The following is a 21,008-nucleotide window of genomic DNA, read 5'->3' as shown; positions in this document are numbered from 1 at the left end:
TACAAGGACAAATTTCCAATCTTGGTCTTTTGGGATGAGGCAGAAGTACAAGCAGGCTTCAGGTCTTCTAAAACCATCCCACCTGATAACACTGCCTCTGAGGGCTGGCCCAGTAAAAATCACCACAGCTTCTTTTAGGAGAGCACCCCTGACCCCCGCATGCTCCCCCACGTGCCCCCCACTATAGATAAGTACTTTTGTGCCTTAGGTTTTAGTGACAACAAGGTGAGTGGAAGTCCAGAAACTTCCCAGTCAGATTGACTGCATTTTCATCCCTGTGCTTCCCTGTGGTCATCAGAGAGAACTTTCTCTACCTGCATCCACAGCTTGTCCATGCTTCTATTTCATTGAGACTGTTGTGGGAATCAAATGAATGAATATGCACAGAGGCTAGTGCCTGGCACTTGGCAAGCATTGGGTGCATGTTAGTTGTTGTATAGTGCTTCCTAAATAAATGAATTAAATCACAAGTAAAATGAATTGTGGTATGAGCTAGAGAGAAGGACCACTGGTTCCGTCACATGATTCATCACAACCTCAGGACATAAAGTGGCAGCTATAGTTTATGGAAGACGTCAACAGAGTTATCTGTTCCCCCTTCTGCAATCTTTTCCTTCAACTACTAGAGTAGTCAATGGTCTAAGACTTTCTACAGGTCTTTTCCCATATACTTAACTATTTATTTTTCATTGTCTATCTTTTTATTGCTTTCACTCATTAGTGATGGCCATGAATGTGCTTATGTGTATAAAACTAGCACTCCCTCACAGTCCTTGATCAAGGATGTCTTAAAGTTGGGTTAAAACATAAATAAAAAGAATTCTGACTACACTTCCCCATTCTCACAAGAATGAAGAGAAAATGGACGTTCAACAATGGACATTCTTGCCTTTTTCTTTGGCAGCAATTTGAGATAACTTGTGTGTCCTTACTATATAATTTCAGAGATATCATGAGTAGATTTTTCTTTGTAACGATATTAGAAGAAAATACATGTTGTAGAAAAAAAATTTAAAGAACAGGACCATCAACTACAAGATAAACAAAACCAAATATCTTTAATGCCTGAATGGGTTGAACAATCTCCAAGGATAGAGCGAAGGTACCACAAAGACCTCTCACCTTTCCTCTCCTTCCCCACCTGGCTGGCTTTCAACTCAAAGATACCAGCTGACTTATGCCTCCAGAGTGCTGAGACAGAAGGCATGAGATACCACCTAGCCTTCTCCTTTTCTTAATCTACAAACCAGGAGGGCAGCAGTGGGGTAAAAATAGTGTTTCGAGCCTTGTTCTGAAGTCTGCCTCTTTGGAGGCAATTGGTCAGGGTTTTATTCCTGGTTCTTGTGGAGTGATTTTAGCTACTTGTGCTGAACCCTGTGGAAATTTAAGTCTCTGCAGAACTCCCAGGCTCTATTCTGTTGGGCAGGGGAGACAGTTTCTTGAGAATTCATAGAGTTTATAACTAGGATTAGGCTTTACTCTCAGACTCCTCTCAATTTATTTTTCTCTGTACAACATCATATTTGCGTTTATTCTAAAAATGTCTCATTGTTATTTAAAGGCCAGACATTGTCCTCCCTTCCCCTTGTCAATGAATGTCTCAGTGAAGATTCCCAGGGCACTTTGAATCAGAGCCTTAAGCCAATTTTCACAGTGTCTCTGGTCTCTGAGCTCCTGGGGGAACATTATTCTCTGCTGAGACTCTAGCCAACTTTTCCTATAAGATTCCAGCAGGGGCGCCCTGCGTGGGGGTGTGGTGGGGGAGTGACCACTACCAGAACCCTGAGCTGCATGCTAGGACCCTTATTGAGCTGCCTCTTAGCATCATGATCAGCGCTCCTGCCTGCCTTCCGCATCTGCATCCACTGCCCGACCTTGCCCTTGCCGCTTTCACTCTGAGCTTCAAGTCTCTGGACACTTCTTCTTCATACACCAAACTGAACCAGTACCTCCTGGAAGTCGTTTGGCTAAACCTAGCTCCCAGTTTTGCAGACGCCTCCACCCCACTCTTCACATCCAGAGGGAAAACGCACGGCCTGCGATTCCCTCAATTGCTGGGCACCAGGGACACAAATCCCTGGGGGCTTCCCAGGTTCTTACTCATTCATATTCATTCTCATTCTCTCACAGTCTCTTTCTCTCTCCCCAGACTCCTAACAAGCCAAGGCGATCCTCCCCAGTGGCGTTCTCTTACAGAGAGAGAGAGAGAGAGAGAGAGAGAGAGAGAGAGAGAGAGAGAGAGAGAGAGAGAGAGAGAGAGACTCGCAAGCTCACAAGCTCACACGCCTACTCAGACAGCCCACCGCACTTTCCAGACGCCCATCCCCAGCACACTCCCCTCCCCTAAAAGGCATTCACCCACTCACCAGCTGTAGCCTCTTTGGTCCCCCGCCCTCCCCCCCTGGCTCCCCCTCCCCAAGAAGCAGACCTGCACGCTAGGAGGCAGGAACCCCCGGCAGTCGAGCAGCTCGGAGCGCCGCACTGACCTCCGCCTGCCCTGAGTGCAGATTAACAAAGGCGGCGGCGAGCCCCAGCCCGACTGCTGCAAGCCTAAAGCTAGCCGCGGGGCCCAGAGCCAGCGCGCAGTCAGGAAGCGCTACGCGGGCTGCTCTGGAGTCACAGACAACGCTGACTGAGCTCGCAGACCTCTCTGGAGCCGCGCTGCTGGGACGCCGGCCACACCATGGGCTGCTGCACCGGGCGCTGCTCGCTCATCTGTCTCTGCGCGCTGCAGCTGGTAAGTGCCTGGTTGAGTCCGGGTTCTGGGATCAGTCCGTCCTCCCGGACCGGCTTGTGGAGGTCCCTCCTTGGATCTGCAGCTCAGGGCTAAGGACCTGTGAGCGCGCAGGATGTACTGGAGGGATCCCCAACCTCCGCTGTCCCATCTAGGATGTCTGTGTCTCCAGCTCAGTAGCTCTTGCCCGCAGGAGGGCGCGGTCTTACTTCTGGTCCCGTGCGCTGCGTCGCCGCCACGAGGTCCGTGGGCAGCTGGGGTGGCATTCCGGGAGAGTGAGTTCCCCGCCCCTCTGTCGGACACCTGGCCTGTGCACCCTCCGAAATCCTGCTGAAGTTATGCTGGGGCTCAGGGCTCGCTCTTATCCGGACGGTTTGCAAGAGACAGAATGTTGTTTAGTTAGAAAGTGCTTGGGGACAGTCAGTTTCTGAGACAGCAGCAACCTCAGCTTTTGGGAGGTTTTTAATTTCAGCCCCTGGAAGTTGATGATGGTTAAGGAGTCCAGGACTCCAGGAAGGTGCGGCTGTGCTTGGTAACCACAAGTTCAAGGCTCTGCCATTTCATCTCTGCTTTTGATTGTCTTGAAATGTTGCTATGTTCAGGCTGCGACCAGCTGACAGCTGTCTTGGGGAGTGGACAGGGCTTCTCTTTGGCTTGGCGCTTTGCCCAGGGAGTGAGTGGAATCGGAAGTTGGAAACCAGGGTGGAAAGAAAAAGACCTTTCTGGTTTTAGGCAAATACTCGCGACCCTTTTGTTATCAGGGCTGACACTGTGGTCTGTTTTGTGGTCACCAGAAGTCAAGGCTGCAACCTACTGTGCCAGACTTTTGTGAGAGAGATTAATAGACATCCCCCCTCCCCCAGGGCAGGGACCAACCCAGTAGGTGCCCCACCACACTGACCTTCTGCTAAGCATTGAATTTGTTTTGTCACAAACCTCAAAGGTGTAACTAGGGTATTTAGTCAAGTCAGGGAGAAGCTTTCTGCGAACTTTACCTACCTACTGTAGCTCTTGCAGGGCTCATTAACCCGTTAACCAGGAGATGTAATAATGAGTTAGTCCTTGTTCCCTCGAGATTTTTAAACGTTTCCACTTTTCCAATTTTGCCAGTTTCCCCCAAAGATTCATTTTCTATGTGTTCATTGTCCTCTAATCCACGCAAAGCAGACACATTTGTAAGCCTGTGGGACAACCCATTCTGCGCCATGAGAAACACACACCAAACGTGTTTATTGTGTTTTCTTGAAATACATAAAACTTCATGTGAGTTTTCTTCACCTTCTTAGGGAAAAAAAAGTCAATGGGCGACTTATACAGTGATTTTTAGAAATGAACTTGGCTTTTTAGAAAACCGAATAAATTTAACCCTCGATTCTTATCTATTTACATAAACATCTCGTGATTGTCTAATCATTCTAAGCAATATGAAGTTAGGATCAAAGTTATTTTTTGTAAACACTACAAGTATTTAGCACTTAGGAGCAGAAACATTGTTGCTGAATTTATGGCATTGCCTACATTCTCAGTCTATATAGCATTTTTATGCAAATATTTCTTTTGACTCCTGAAGTTATTCTCTGGGAGATACTCATTTCACTAATTTGTCTATGAGGAACTCATAAAATTAAACTCCCCCTAAGTAAGTTGTACTATGGTAGAGGCAGAGGGATGACGATAAGCATGTAAGAACTAGATCCCACACGAAAGAAAGCTTACCTATTGTCTCAGCAAGAGTTTCTATTGCTATAAGACACTATGACCAAAAATGTACAATCCATATCATAATCCATTACCAGCTTCAGGGTGGGAACTCCAGGCAGGAACCTGAGAGCAGAAACTGACACAAGGGCCATTAGGAATGAAGCTTCTTGGGTTTCTCTCGAAGGTTTTCTTAGGCTGCTTTCTTATACACACCCAGAACCACCAGCCCAGAGGTGTTACCACCCACAGTGAGCTGGACTCTCCCACATCAATCATCAGTCTGGTGGAGTTCTTTTTTCATCTGAGGTTTTCGCATCCCAAATGACTCCAGTGTGTGTCAAATTGACAAAAAAATAAAAATAAATAAAAAATAACACTTTTTTATTATGTTATTGTACCACACATGATAGCATTGTTTATATAAAGGGTTTATAGTTGAAATTACATCTGGCAGATTTTTTTTATTGAGTTTGACAAACTCTTGACTTCATAGTTTTGATATGAATACTGAATAATATTTATATTTGCTTTAGGGAGAAAGAAGACACTGAAACAATATTAGAATCTCATCAATGCCATGACCAGATTCTTTTCTGAACTGTGTAATAATTTTCAGACATTGAAAGATTATTTATGAATTTCATTTGATAATGTGGTTACAGACATGACATACTTGTAATTTTAGTATGCATTATTGAAATATGTTTACTCACAAATTTATTAAATGATTGCTCAGTGTACAATAAGTCATATCCCAATTTGTAACATTTTCCAATGTATTTGCTATAAGTACTCCCAGTTCAGCCAGTTACAAGTAAACTTTTATATAGCATTTCTACTATCCAGATTGAATAAGAGGCATAAACAACTTCAAAAGCATAGATAAAGAAGAATATGGCAAGAATAATTATAAAGGAATGAGCTTTAGATATTTTAGTACTTGTGTTTTGATTATGGTTTATTTAAATTTGTATAATTCAATATACAATAATGGTTATGTTTGACAGCTGACTCACAGAAATCTTGAGAACTTAAGAAATAAACTCTCTGAGCTCATGTTAGCCTACTCCAGCATGCCATGTGAGACCAGTGAAAGGACACCAGCTTCCTAGGCCTGGTGCATTTCCCACTGAAAACAGCTCTCCATTCTCCCTTTCGTGTTTTACTCTACTCCAACCAACGCTTGGAAGATGGGGATTATGAAACCTTAACAAGTTCTGATATAAAGAGGGGATGCCATTTGATGTTCAGACTTGATGCAGGGAATTCATCTAGTAACAATGAATCAGCTGCAAACCACCACATAAATAGCCCAAGACCTCCTCCTAAAAACAAACAAAAAAAAATGGAAAATTTTGAGTAATCTAATTCCATTTCATATGAACTTCATTCCCTCTTGAGTGAAAAAGAATCAGAATGGGAAATCTAACTGGAGAGAACTTGCCGTATTTAGGTGACTAATGTTAATGAACTTGGATTTGTGAAATCTGTCTTCTACCTTGCTCTCTCTGCCCTTTTGGCTAGTTTCCATTATTGCCTTTTTTCCATGCAAACTTATGTGCTTGCCCGGAAATTCACAATTATGCTCTGACATTACCAGACAAGATTAAACAGAAGATGTAAAGAATAAAAAACAGAGCACAGGAAACTTTGTAAAGTTATTCTTCTTAGGAAAGGCGTTTTGTTACCATTCCATTCATCTCTCAAGTCACCAAAGAACTTTTAAGTACATCTTACATAAGGATACTCATGGTGCGGTGCGGTGTGTTTGTATAATAGCAAGTATTCTTGTTGCTGGAGGGCTTCTCTCCAGGTTCCCCAAGCCCCGCAGTCCCACAATCCACTTATAAAATAATCACTCAGACGCTTATAGCACTTATAAACTGTATGGCCATGGCAGGCTTCTTGCTAACTGTTCTTTTATCTTAAATTAACCCATTTTTATAAATCTATACCTTGCCACGTGGCTGGTGGCTTACCAGAGTCTTTACATGCTGCTTGTCCTGGCAGTGGCTGCAGTGTCTCCCTCCTCCGCCTTCCGCTTTCCAGAATTCTCCCCTCTCCTTGTCCCACCTACTTCCTGCCTGGCAACCTACTTCCTGCCTGGTCACTGGCCATCAGTGTTTTATTTATATAGAGCAATATCCACAGCATATTCTACTACTGGGTGTGTAGGGTCTACAGCTAAAAAGAACACCAATCATAGTATGCTAAATCAGCTTTAGTCACTGTATTTAAGTGAACCTTAATTGTGTGTTTTAAATTCTGCCATGACCTCCACATGGCATTGCAGAAACACATTCTCTGAGCTGCTTTAGAAAAGTGTTGAACACACAACACTACAGCAGGCAGGCATGGCTACCACAAAGTATTAGTCATCTTTCAGCATCACAGACATCAGACTCTAAGGCATGTTCATAAAACTTGGCATGTCATTACTTGGAGAGCTTATTATGTTTTGTATTCTTTTACAGTGAAAGCTATATTTATTGTCAGAGCTGGTAATCAGCCCATTAAAAGTCAAAAGTAAGATGACATGTTTATAGTCACAGAAACCCTAAGAGATTTGCCTAAACAAGCAGCTATTAACATATAGATGGGTCATATGTTTTGTTTTAGAGAGCAATCTCCCCAGTTAAAGAAAATTAGCATTTATTTGCTCACAGTGAAAGCAAAGATTCAAGACTTTCTATTCCACCTTCCAACCATTGGAAGCAGAGCACCTGTGATATTCAATGCTCAAATAATGCATTTGAATTTTTGAAATGTGCCGTTGGTACATGAACGGTGCTGACATATCTGTGGTGAGTTTTGAATTAAGTCCTGTGAAATATCGTGCTTATCTCCCAGAAATACTGGACAGTCAGTATGGAAACACATTTAATTTATAATGTAGATAAAATGATAATTTTGTTTTATATGGTTTAATTTAAATACCTCTCTTTATTCTGTACAGTATAATTCCTTTTTAAGGATTATTTCATTTTAGGTGTGTTGGTGTTCTGCATGTATATCTGTGCACCTCAAACATACAATGCCTGCTGGGGTCAGAAGAGGGCATCCAGTTTCCCAAAACTGAAGTTACAGGAGGTTTTGAGCTGCCACGAGGGTGTTGGGAATTGAACCCTTATCCTCTGGAAGAATAATTAGTGCTCTTAACTGCTGAGCCATCTCTCTAGTCCTGCAATGTAATGCTTAATTTTTGTTGTCTTTATTTCAATATTCTGGTTCATCCTATGAAACTTTAAAAAGGTTAGGAAAATTAATTTATGGCTGATAATGAGACTTTGTGTCTGGTCTGGAAATCACCTTGCATTAGCCAAGGCTGAGGGCTGACCTACACATCAAATACAGAAGAATGAGCTGTGCTGTTACAAAATAAGGGGCCATAGGATGAGAGGTGGGATGAAGGACATGTGTATGCACATGTGCAGGGCAAACAGAAGTGTTTGGTGATACAAAAGGTTGTGTTTAGAAATTCCAAGATTCTGATTACCAGGTTTATGACTGTTAAACTCTGACAATAGATTGGACTAAGTCTTCAGAATTAAGAATTATGGGAAATATTCATATTTGAAACTCCAGACTACATTACCTTGGGATTGAGGGTAAAGGAAAAATGAGAGTAGTTATTAAACAGGACTCCATGCAGGGTGATCAGAGAACAAGAAGCTAACCAAAGAGAGAGAACAAACAGCTTGATAGAAAAACCAGACAAAAAAAACAAAATCAATACCATAGACACCACTAAAACTTTGTCTCAAAAAAAAAATAGACCAGATATTTCAAGATAAAAGAAAATTACAAAAGCAAAAACCAGTAACCTACTTGCAGTACTTGGGTCAAGACTGGAGGTTGGATCCCCAGCACCCACAGAGATACCAAATGAGCTGAGGGTGCGCCAGTGATTTCAGCACATGAGTGGTGAAGAGAGGGGATCCCTGGGGAAAGACAGCTAGTGGTTAAGTGAGGGACTCTGCCTCAGCATATAAAGCAGGGAGTGGTAGAGGAAGACTCCCCATCTCCAACTCTATCTTGCACATGCAAAGTCACACACTTGTACATGCAAATACATATTTATCTACACCCATACAAACATAAGCATCACACATATAAAAAACAAGAACAATGAAATCTATAGGAGTTGTGGTCACCAGTAACAGTAAAGATAATTGCAGAGATGTTACAATTGTGTCTTTTGGTTATTTATTTATTTTTGATTAGGTGAAGTGCAAGATTGCCATTTTATTAACATTTATTTTAAAACATTTAAACACTACCTGGGGGGGGGGTTATAATCAGTTCACTGTTGCTAGCAGAGAGGGAATCAAAGATCTCTGCTTCCTGATGAGGAGCTATTGGCAGTTAATGGTTGCTGGGGAATAGGGGTCATTTTTCTTCAATGGTGCCCATGATCCTATAACTAAGCCCTCATCCATGTGCATATAAGCATCACTAATTGAATTCTTTGATCACCAAACAAACACAAATATAAACAAAAAATATTTCAAAATAAGAGAAAAGAGCAACAGAAGTGAGGAGGGTCAATAGAGGATAAAAGGGGGCTGAATATGATCAAAATGCATTCCATGTATGAAAATGTAACAATGAGACCTGTATTGATCAGGGTTCTCTCGAGGAACAGAGTCAAAATATAGGACTCTGTAACTTCTCCAGCACCATGTCTGCCTGCAGACCACCATGTCATACCATGATGATAAAGAGCTAAACCTCTGAAAATATAAGCCACCCCAATTAAATGCTTTTGCTTTATAAGAGTTGATATAGTCATGGTGTCTTTTCACAGCAATAGAAACCCTAACTATGACAGAAGTTGAGACCAGGGACTGGGGTGTTGATGGGATAAACCTGACGATGCTTTTATTTGGAGTAATTTGGCATTTGGTACTTTGGATTATGAAAGCAGTGGAATGCTTTAAGCACTGTTTAATTGGCCATACGAGTGGAAACATGGAAGAAGTAGTGCTGAGGCTGACCTGAGCTGTGGGCCCTGGCTTAAGAGGTTTCAGAGGAGAATTTTATTATGTTGTCTAGAGATTGTTGTGATATTTTGGTGAAGAATGTAGCTGCTTTTTACCCTTCTCCAAAGAGTCTGAGGCAGACTCTTAATTGGATTATTCATTCTGTTTGCAGAGGAAATCTCAAAACAGCTTAGTATAGACTCTGTTATGTGGTTATTAGTGTTAACTCTAATGAAGATCTATAATGAAAATGAGCAAGCTGATAAAGGTAAAACACAAAATGTACAATTTGAGGGGAAAAGGAGCACCAGGAAAAGGAATAGAGCTAAGCCCTGTATTCAAGGAGATAAACAAATTGGGAAATGGAATTAAAAGAGTGGTGAATTCAGGGCAAGACTGAACCCAGCTAAATTTCCATTTTGTGAAAAGGAATGAAAGGAAAGCTGAAAACAGTGTGTGGTGGTACAGGCCTTCAATCCCAGCACCTCCTGTTGTTAGTGAAACACATGACATCCAGGTTATGTGAGTCAAATTTTGTGCTCTTTCTCAGTGTAGTCTGAATGAGGTTCATTCCATTAGGAAGGAGCCATTGTAGAAGCTAGGCCAGGGATGATTTGTTACCATGGTAGGATTGCTGTTGTTATAGGTTTGGGGTCTCCTTTTGTGTGTCTCTGTCTCTCTCTTTTAATAACAATCTTCAAATCTCATAATACATGGTTTAAATGTTTACTTGATGTTAAGGCTCTCAAGATTTTTCTCCAGTGTACACTAGGATGGTTTGGACCATGTGTGTAAAATCAAGGAATATTATTATTTTTGCTTTGCAAACTGAAGTCCTTATTTTATTATCAGTTTTAATTGTCAAATAATATGTTATACAAATTTATGTGAACAATGTGATATTTTGATGTAGCTATATGACTGGGAGGATTTCAAATAACTTAATTAGAACAATCACCTCACTTATTTGTTTTGGAAGTCCACACATTTGAAATTAGATTCTCAGCATGTTTTAAACACTTAGTACTTATCATTAACTATAGTTACTATGTGGTCTATAGATCTCAAACTAAGGGCTGCAGGATTAAGAGCCTGGTTGGGATGGATACAGATATATTTTCCTGATAGGCACTTATCAGAAAGTTCTGAACATCTCATGGTGTAAACCTCCTGACAAACAGTCTTATATTGTCAGATCTTCTCTCTCTTGAGCTCTACCTACTTATTAAAGGTTTCATTTCATTGACTGATACTGCATATTCTTTTGGTTCAAACTTATTTTGTGATTATGCTCTTCCCCAGTCCTTCCCATAGCTTCTCTGTCTTGCCAATGGATGCATTTATCTTTGATGTGCTTGTTTACTTAATAATCCTAAAATTATATCTTTGTAATATAACTCCTTTAAAAGATCATAAAATTTCTGTTATTAAGCTACCAGTTGCCTTAGTTATCCCAGTGATATAGAATTATTTTTTCACTCATATAAATCTACATCCCCCATTTTGTAGGGACAAATCCAAGCAGTCTATAAACCACCTGTGTTCTTACTCCTGTCATTTCCCTGGAATTTCAGGATTGTAAGGCTGAGAAAATAGAAATGAACAACATTCACTGAAATGGAATTATTTATATATTCTCATGTCATTTCATTCTTCATACAGTGCTACTTACTTTTGAAAATAATGTCCTCAACTTTAATCAGCTGATTTTTATAGTGGTCTCTTTCATGCAGATTTTTGTTTTTCCTAAAAAGTGAATCTTTATTATAAATTTGGGAAATAGAATTTGTATCCTCAGGACTTCAATAATATTTGCTACTAAAACACAGACTTCTTTGTCTGCCATTTACCTTTCCCACACATATTTTACCTATGATATATCAATGTGTCTATCAGTCCTCCAGAAATGACTTGATTATACAAAAAGAAGAACTTTAAGTAACTTAATCCTGAGATAACAGAGTCAATAATACTAGATATTTTGGCACTGTTAGAAAAAAATCACATTGACATAAGTTTTGTGTGGTATCTACCAAATTTTGGATGATCAGGGAAAAGTCTGCATAGGTTTGATTCTTCAGCAGTTATTTTACACAAATGAAGTATATTTTACTGAAAGAAGCAAGATAACACATGCTTCATGACAGCAACAAGCTAAATATTAAAGCTAGACATATTGGCTCATGCTTGTACTCCTAACACTAGGTGATTTGAGGAAAGAGGAACAGAGTGAGTTTGAGAAGTTGGGTTAAGTAGTAAATTCTAGACCAGTGAGAGTTTCAGAATGAGCCCTTATCTGAAGCAAAATATCATCACCATCATTATCATGATCAAGCAATGAAAATAATGATGATAATAAAGCAAAACAAAGCCAAAAAAAGACCAAAAAATTAAAAAAAAACACCCACTATATAGTAATTAAAACAGACAAAACCAAAATGTAAACAGAACATCTGAAGGCATTGGAACAGGATGAGACTTAGTAGACACATGTGCCTTCCATTAGTCCCAGTGTTCCAGTATCTGTAAGAGACAGTAATGGTGCTAGAAAGATTAGGTTGAAAACAGAAGACCAGCAAGAAGTAAGCTGTGTTCAGCCCAGGTCCTTCAGTGAGAGCCTGCACACAAGGGCACCTTTGTTGGGCTTAAGTCACCTGCTTGCCACTAGTTAGTCCCTGACCTGAGATTAGAGTACACATTTTAAGCTAGATACCTAGTGTCAGTGTTAAGGTGATCTACAATGGGAGAATAAATATGTTAATAATTTTGGAAAGTCAAACTAGCTAATGTTTGAGATTTAGCCAACAATGAGAATTGCTTATTTTGATTTTCTTACAGTACTTCTATCCTATACTCTAATCTTAATACAGTTTTGAAACAAAGGAAAGAAATGAGACATAATTGAAAGCATTGAAGAAGACCCCTGCAGAACCTGTATTAGGCACACACCACACCAAAAAACCTGTTTTCACAGAGAATTCCTTTATTAAACAGGGAAGAAAAGTTAAAGTGACTGCTTTCTGACTCAAACAGAAAAACAGAAGGAAATGACCTTGCAGGTGTAATTTTTAAGAGGAAGAAAAGAGGAGGTCTCTGTTAAAATGGGCTAGGATGCAGTGGTAGAGGAGATAGGGGACAAGGGAGAAGGGGAAGGAAACAAGGGAAATGGAGAAAAGGGTATTTGTCCCAGAAGGACAAAGGACTGCCTCTGGATATAGAGGAGACAGACTTGGCACATAGGCAAATGGCAGGTAAAGGGGGAAACCCCATGTTAGGATAAGGTGCTTAATTTTAATTGGGTGTGTTAATTAGGTGAACCAAAGGGGTTTCTGATTGCTGGATTGTAATACTTCAATAGCTGGACCTTGGTAACCTCAGAAGGAGGAAGTGGCCAAATATGGAAATAGACCTTGGTGGCTAGCTTTAGGAATGTAATCTAATGGTTTTTTAGCAAGGCAGAGGGAATGGGAGAGAAGGGCAAGGTCTGCAAGAGCCACATTTTCGAGTGGGCTAGTGAATCTTCATGTTTTGAATTTCAGTTTCAGGGATACTCTTTGATGAATATTTGATAAGCTTAAAAATTAAAATACATTTTTAGGTGCAACAAAGATTCATGCTTTTAATCCTCTTAACATGAATTTATGTTAATGCCTGCAAATCTTTATTTCTTTCCCTGGGGAGATTCAACACATATATCTACTCACCCCAGATAAGACACCCTGGACAGACCAAAGTATGGATACTGTCAAAAAGTTCTGTTTGGTGAACCAGTGAGATTTGTTGGGGTTACTTACAGGAAAATGAGTGAGAAATTACTTACAGGCACAGAAATGACTCAAAGACAGCTGAATCACCAAAACCCACCCCAGCATGGGAGACAGTTCACAAAGCTGCGTGCTTGGAGCATACAGCACAGCCTGCAGGCAGCTCAACATGTTGAAGAGCGTCCTTTCCAGGTGGTGCCTCAGTTGCTCTGAACCTCTTCCAGACAGTTGGTCTGGCCTCAAGTTATCGTTGCAGCTTTTCTCCTCTGTGAGTCATTTTGCCTTGTTAGCTCTGCTCCTCTGAGAGTCTTCCTTGCAGCTCAGCTTCACTTCCTTGGAGAAGGACCTTCGGCTTTTATTGTTTACTCTGAGAGGGAGGGGCCTAGAGATCTGGTCAGTTTCAGGTACTTCCTGAAGCTGTTTTGAGTTGTTTACCTTCCTGCTTAAGGAGCTTTCCTTGCAAGATTAAATATTTCAATCTCAGATGAAACTGTTAGCAACACATGCATCCACAACAATATCATTTCCCCTCAAGGATCATTTTCTTTTGTTTTGTTTTCTGAGACAGAGTTTCACTGTGTAGCCCTGGCTGTCCTGTAACTCACTCTGTAGACCAGGCTGGCCTCAAACTCATAGCAAACCACCTGCTAGTGCAGTTTATGAAAAGAACATATTTTTGATTTGTCTTTAGTTACAAGATAGAAATGCACATTCCCTTTCAGCATTGAAATCTCTGTTCTAAACATCCTTTAGAATGGAAAATTTGCCTCAGTTTCTACTCTTTCTGCTCCACATTAGCTTTTTTTTTTTCCTAGCTGGCCAATAGTGAGGTAAGGCAATTGGGTGCTAAAGCTAGTTTGTCCCAGCTGGGAAGAATTCACTATAAGGTTTTCAGAAATTTTATGAGCCAATTGTTAAACACAGTTTTATTAAAGATTAACTATATAAGCTATAATTTAATTATTTAAAACAAAAGTAATGCATATTCAATAGTCAACATATTTACCATCTGGGTGTTATTTTATATTTACAGTACTGTTGGGTAGAACTTTTATATAAATGAGAGCTTACTGAACATTTCATCCAAGTTTTGTATCTTGTGCCATCATATTGGTAAGCAAAAATTCTATTATGGGAGAAGTATTTTCATATGCAAGTATACAAATGTCACAAATCAGGCTACCCTGCTGTCTTCTAGAACCCATTATTAAATATTTACTAACTTACCACCAGACGAAGTCTTTCATCAGAAGGCCAGTTTTCTGTTTGTGAGTGGTAACTGATTAAAGAGCTTTTAATTAATTCTTCATACAACTAATTAATGCATTCTAATTCATGTAAGGAAAACAATGTGAAATCTAGTTATTTTCATTATTTCTTTGAGTGCATCTATAAAATTATTGAGATATAATGGACAAGCTTTTATTTTAAAAAATTGCAATATTGACTCCTGCATATATTTAAACAATTGTGGTATTGACACCTGCATAATCATTTTCAGGTTTCTCTAAAGTGTTCATATATTTTGCAGTTAAGTGATCTGTAAGGAAGTCAGAAACTGATAATAGTTCATAGGTCTCATTCCTAGGCAACTGGCTAAAACAAGAATCCTTCCCCATGAGAGACTCATTTCTGCTTATTTTGTATTGACTGGCTCCCATGAGCAAGGACTAACCCCAATATCCAATGACTTGCCTGCATTATTGGTCCTAATTAGTTCTTCCCATGAGGATGTCAAAGAATCAACATCAAAGATATTCAAATATCTTTTTACACCCACATCTGGCTTTTCAGGCTGGAAAGAACTACTATTTTCCATTGTCTCCACATTAAATAGTAAATATTAAACCTTAAAGGAGATTGCAAGAAGATGATTTAGTAAGCATACACTAAAAGGTATTTAGTGTATAATATTCATTGTCTGAAATTTTAAAAGAAGTCATTGATACAATATGGACCCAAATCCACTTACATCCTTTTTTTTTTTTTTTTTTTTTTTTTTTTGGCTTCATTCTTTAAAATGTCTTCATGAGGCAGGTATTATTATTATATTGTCATTTATAGATGAGAAAACAGAAATGTGAAAAAATTAAGGAGTGTATTGAAAGTGATTCATTTTCCTTATTTGTACATTTCTAATGCATGAAGGCATATAATGCTTTCAGTTGTATCATAACATGTAGAAATTTGGTAAAAAGAGCTCTGAAATGTTATGACTGCATTAAAATAAATGGGCATATGCTAAAGATGTTACAAAGTGTAATTATTTGAGCAAGCCACTTTGTGACATGAAATGTGACTTTTAAAATGTGATGCAGATGACTTGAGTCCCACCTAGGTATGTTGAGCTCTTGGAAACAGCTTTTGTTTGGGTTGCAATTTCAATAGAAAGTAGCTTTTCTCATTAGTGACATCTATTTTTAGAGCCCCTCAGGAGGTACCCTGTTGCATTTGAAACAAAAGATTGAAAAACAAGCTATCTGCGGATCATGGAGTCTGTGCTTTTTGCACGCTCCATTTTCTCTAGCAGATGAACTACTTCTGGCAAGCTTTCTTGCTGCCCAATATAACCTGTTAATCCCAATGGGATCTGTACTCACAAGTGTCTTCTCTCCTTAAGAGTTGCAGTTCCTAACCCTTTTTGCTGTCTGACAAGAAACTCTTCCTTGGCCTTGAAGTACTCACATGCTAAAAATCTGAATGTTGTAAACACATCATTGAATGGATTGCTTAAATGCAGGGCCTCTTAGAAAGAAGCATTAGACGAAGGCTTGGAACCATTAAGAGCCTGCCAAGATCCCCTAACAGCCTTTTCATCTCACAGAGAGCTGTGGTTGGAAGTACGCAGATGGAGCTGTCCTCAGGGATCCTTCACATGTGAGCCTTGTTGTATCATTTCACAAGTAGGAGACTTAATGTTTTATAACATTTCACAGTCCCTACATCATATGGAAGATCCCTGGTCATCTATTATTCATGTATTTGTTTGGCTAGACCAGGAGTGTCTTTATACATTGTTTTCAACTCCTTCACTACTAATGGTAATTTTGTTAGAAGGCAGAAGTTTTGGGGACTTCAGTATAAGAAATAAGAAGTATCATGATTCAGTAGTTCTATTTTTCTTTTAGAACTAGCAAAAGTATAGAATACTGACTTTCTTAGTATATCTTTTTAGAATGAAGACAAATTATCTTGGCATTGAAAAAATCAGCATGAATTTTATTTCAAGATAATTTAGTCACAATACATTTAGGTCATTTTCATATGTGGAAGGCCATGTCAAGGCTAAAGAGATACTTACATTTAAATATATTTCAGATGTATAATAAACTTTGCATTTTTAATTGTCACATAGAAATTTGATTACAAAATATAGATTGGTTGCTATTTTGCTGATGAAAAGTTTGAAATCCATTAGAGGAGTGGCTGCTTTGTAAATAAAACTTCACTTCTTTGGTCTTCAGAATCATTTTCAATTAAGAGGTGATCTGAAATTTAGATGTGGAGTGACCAGATGCTTTTCCTGACATGAATAAAAGGGAAACCAATGAGACTTTTTTTTCTATTGGCCTACGTATTACCTGGAGGGATGATCAGTTGATGTGAGCCCAACTCTTCAACCTGCTCAACAGACGCCACCTTTGTGGTGGGTGAGCAAGAAATAGCACTGGACTGCAAGTTTAGCAAGTAGAAAAGATTTGAATATGATATCACTGTTCCTGAATAGGCATATGATAATAGAAATAGGTTGACTTTGGAAATAGGTTGTTTGGATGAACTAAATATGAGTGGAAAGAGTACAGTAAAGTAGGACAAATTTAATATGCTTTATCTGCATCCCTAAGGAATACAGCCATTTAACATTTGTAAAAGTCCCTGATATTTAGACTTTCCGGTTTCTGTGTCTCTCAAATAATTTGGGAAATGATGTTTGGGGCTGTATTCCATTACATACTCATATATAAATTCCAGTATGAGTAGTGGTAGTATTTTACAAGAACATCCTAGATGCGGCGATCTGAACACTAACGAATCACAGACAAAAGATGAATCAGCAATATCGTATTTTAAGCAACAAATATTGGATCACAAATTTACCAGAATCCTATGCATCAATTAGTAGTGAGTTCTCAACAAAGGAGTGGTGACTTTCTATTTCTTATAGTGGAATATTATGAAATATTCAGTGAAACTTAGTCAGAAAAGTAGTTTGGAAACCTCAATAGTTGAGAAGAAAAATGAAGCAATTCAGACATATAGGTTAATACTGAATTATTAAAATTGCAAGCAAATGTGTCAGAATACTCAAGAAAACATCTCCCTCTACTCCTTTCAATCTCTGTTTCCTTCATGCCTGGAATCACCATCCCGTGTTGTGAGTTCTGACCCAACCCAATTGCGAAGACAGTTTTTCCAGAGCCAAGAGCATATGTCTGTTGTCTTTAGTTCTTCAACTAGTTTCTATTGAGACTACAAACAGTATGCTTAAATCCTTTCCTTAGAACCAGGAAGAATGAAGAATAAGAAGAGAAGAGGGCTTACTAAGACACTACTCACTCTACCAACATAGTTTCCAAGTTTTCTTAGCTGTTCCCAAGGTTTGGCAGCTGGTAAATAGGCATTCCTCTCCATGCTATAGGGCTGTGCAGATAGATGTGCAGTAAGGCACATCTGAAGCTAAATTGACACTGCGTTTAGCTGCACTGCCTGCCCTGCTGCTCTCTGAATAGTTTTTTCCTTCTAAGAGAGATGAAGACACACAGGTGCCTGTGCTCATCTTTGGCACACTCATTCTTGCCCAGCAGCTGCCAGCTGTGACTTGACATGGCCACTTGTCCATTGAGATTCGTGGCATGATTCCTACGGCTCCCATGGCAGCATTCTGACTGTGTCTCCCCACAGATCTCTCTTATCACATGTATTTTTTCGGACATGACATTCTAATGGAGACTCTCAGAGGCCACCTGGAGCAGTGCTTTATGATTTGTCTTTTCCTCTCCATACGGCTGAGAAATTTCTAGTAGAGACAATTTTGAGAAGAGTGACATCAGAAACCCATAGCGTGTGGTGCATGTCATAGATGACACAGGAGCATAAAAGGTGCCATTATAGAAAAAGAGTCTGACATTAATTCTGAGTATAAGTGATCACCTATTAATTGTCTACCTCCCATCTAATTATATAAAATTGCTACCTGGGGCTTAGGGGTTGATAAATGCACCATTCTATAACTCCATTGATTTTTCTTTCCTTGTAAATCTATTGTGGTGACTGCCTTGTAATTATCCTTGTCTACAAAATGGCAGGAATGAGCAAATTCTATAAACACTTCCTTCTGAACAAGATGTGTTGTGTAGCTTGTGGAAGATTTGGGAAATTATTTCTATGGTTATCTAAAGAATAAAATAGAATGGATCTGCTTGTCTTGAAAAAGTAGAAACAGTTGTTTTTGGTGACAGCATGAAATAAGCATTTATAGACCCAGAAGTGACCCTCCTATTTGTAAATCAAATATTTGATATTTACACATTCCTAAATTTGAATAATTAATTGTATTCAAATGTGAAATCAAATGTGTTTTATGCTTTATTTATGCATTTAATCCAGTTACTTTTTATCACACATTATTTTAGCTCAAGATTAGAGTGTCTGGGAAACTCTGCATGCTGAACTCATAGAGCTGCTGTTGTTCAGTGCACATTTAAGATGAAGATTGGGTACTGATATTCTCATCAATGGACTTAAGATTGAACAACTATGTAACTGTGAAACAATTCAACTTGTAACACTGTGCAGCTTTTTCCCAGTTTGGACAGAGATTTTGTGTATCTGGATGTTGGATGTAGGTGAATTCATCTAGAAGGCAGGACATCTCCAACTCCAAGATGTAGCTATCAGGACATTCCATGGCCCAGAGGCTGATTAAAATTCAGCTCTGCTGTTCTTCAGAGGGAGCCAGATCTCTAGGGCACTTCGTCCATGGTTCATTCCTTCTCTGTTTACTCTACTTTCATTTCACTTAATCTTAGAGTTCCATCAAGTGTCCTTTGAGATCCTTAGAGGGGGAAAAAAGGGAGATCCAGAGACAGGGGTCCAGAATTCCATTAGAAAAAAGAAAGAAAGAAAGAAAGAAAGAAAGAAAGGAAGGAAGGAAGGAAGGAAGGAAGGAAGGAAGGAAGGAAGGAAAGAAGAAAGGAAGAAAAAGAAAAAGAAAGAAAGAGAGAGAAAACTGAGACTCAATGCATCATAAACAGGTGAGTTAGGATTCTGTATTTTCAGGCTGGAGAGGTGTTCAGCACTGGGGAGTACTTGCTGGTTTTGTGGAAGGGCTCTCAGAACCCATACCTGGTATCACTCTAGTTCCAGGGGATCTGGTGCCCTCTTCTGGACTTTGTGCACACCAGCAAACATGTGATATAAATTCATGCAGGTTCACATACATACACATAAATAGAAAATAAATAAATAAATAAATAAATAAATAAATAAATAAATAAATAAATAAATAAATAGTTTTTGAAGTAACACAAACGTTTGCTATTCAAGTGTGAAGAACCCAACAGGCATGTAATAAGATAACAGGTTTTGAGAGTACTTATAGCCCCAGCATTGAGTGAGGCAGAGCTTGCTGGCTGACAGCTTAGTATTAGATTCAGTGAGAGATTCTTCCTCAAAGGAATAAGTGGAAAATGGTATAAGAGGATACTGGACACCCTACTCTGATCTCTACACACAGAAAGATTTGCCTGCACGTGTAGATTCATGTACCCACATAGGTTTATGCACAAGCATGTATACATGTGAATACACAACACATACTTACATCGTACTCACTTCTATTTACATACATACTTTTAATTAATTCTTTTATTTTTGAAATTGTAATATGATTACATCATTTCTCCCTTCCCTTTCCTCACTCCAAACCCTCCCATGTACCCTTCTGTTTTTGTTAGGGTTTTTATTGCTGGCCACACCTCTTACAAAGTAAAAGATTTAATTTAGGGTGCTCTTTTACAGTTTCAGAGGTTCAGCCCATTATCACCATGTCAGGGAGCATGGTGGCATGTAGGCTGATGTAGTGCTGGAGGAACAGCTGAGAGTCCTACATCCTATAGGCAACAGGAAGTCGACTGAAACACTAGGCAGTATCCTGAGCATAGAAAGCCTTAAAACCCACTCCCACAGTGACACACTCCCTCCAACAAGGCCATACCCACTCCAACAAAGCCACACTTCCTAATAGTGCGAGTTCCTCTGAGATTATTGGGGCCAATTCCATTCAAACATCCACACCCTCCTTACTCTCTTTCAAATTCATGTCCTCTCTTCCCATTAACTGTTGTTACATACATATATATTTCTAAATACATAAGTACAACCTGATCAGTCTTTATAATATTACCTATATATGTGTTCTTAAGGATGACCACTTCATATTGCATAACCAATGAGTGAATTTGTATGCTTTTCCCTGGAGAAGACTTTTCCCACTCCCAGCACTCCTAAGTTGTTTGCATTTCTTTGTGGATGGTTGATGCCTCCTGGTTGTCCTTGTTCAACTCACATTTAGGCAGTTAGGTATAGCTTCTGATGTTCCTAGGAGACACAATCTAGCAAACTCCCAGATCCTCTAGCTCTTAGAATCTTTCTGTGCCTCTTCCGAAATTTTCCCTGAGCGTTAGGTGAAGGGTTTGTATTGGAGATGTATCTTCTGGGACTGGGCTCCATAACTCCACATTTTCACTAGTGTGGCTTTCTGTAGTAGTGTCTGTCTATTACAAGGAAAAGGTTCCTTGATGAAGGATGAAGACCTCACTTATCTGT

The 21,008-nt window shown here is 39.4% G+C and overlaps 1 protein-coding gene across 2 annotated transcripts in view; it reads left to right on the top strand.

Annotated features, from left to right (window-relative positions):
- Window positions 1–2,115: 2,115 nt before the first annotated feature.
- Nkain3 (sodium/potassium transporting ATPase interacting 3) overlaps window positions 2,116–21,008 on the top strand; it is a 684,808-nt gene continuing 665,915 nt past the window's right edge. Inside the window, exon 1 of one of the 2 annotated variants that reach the window (XM_037202467.1) lies at window positions 2,116–2,737. In XM_037202467.1, the coding sequence (XP_037058362.1) occupies window positions 2,684–2,737 (54 nt within the window). In that variant the 5' untranslated portion in view covers window positions 2,116–2,683. The remainder of the gene's footprint in view (window positions 2,738–21,008) is intronic. The other variant, XM_037202466.1, reaches the window with a different exon arrangement.

The sequence above is a fragment of the Peromyscus leucopus genome, chromosome 2 (assembly GCF_004664715.2).
Source record: "Peromyscus leucopus breed LL Stock chromosome 2, UCI_PerLeu_2.1, whole genome shotgun sequence".
NCBI classification, from domain to species: Eukaryota; Metazoa; Chordata; class Mammalia; order Rodentia; family Cricetidae; genus Peromyscus; species Peromyscus leucopus.
Note: the sequence above shows the minus strand (reverse complement) of the source record. Positions and strands in the feature narration are given on the sequence as shown.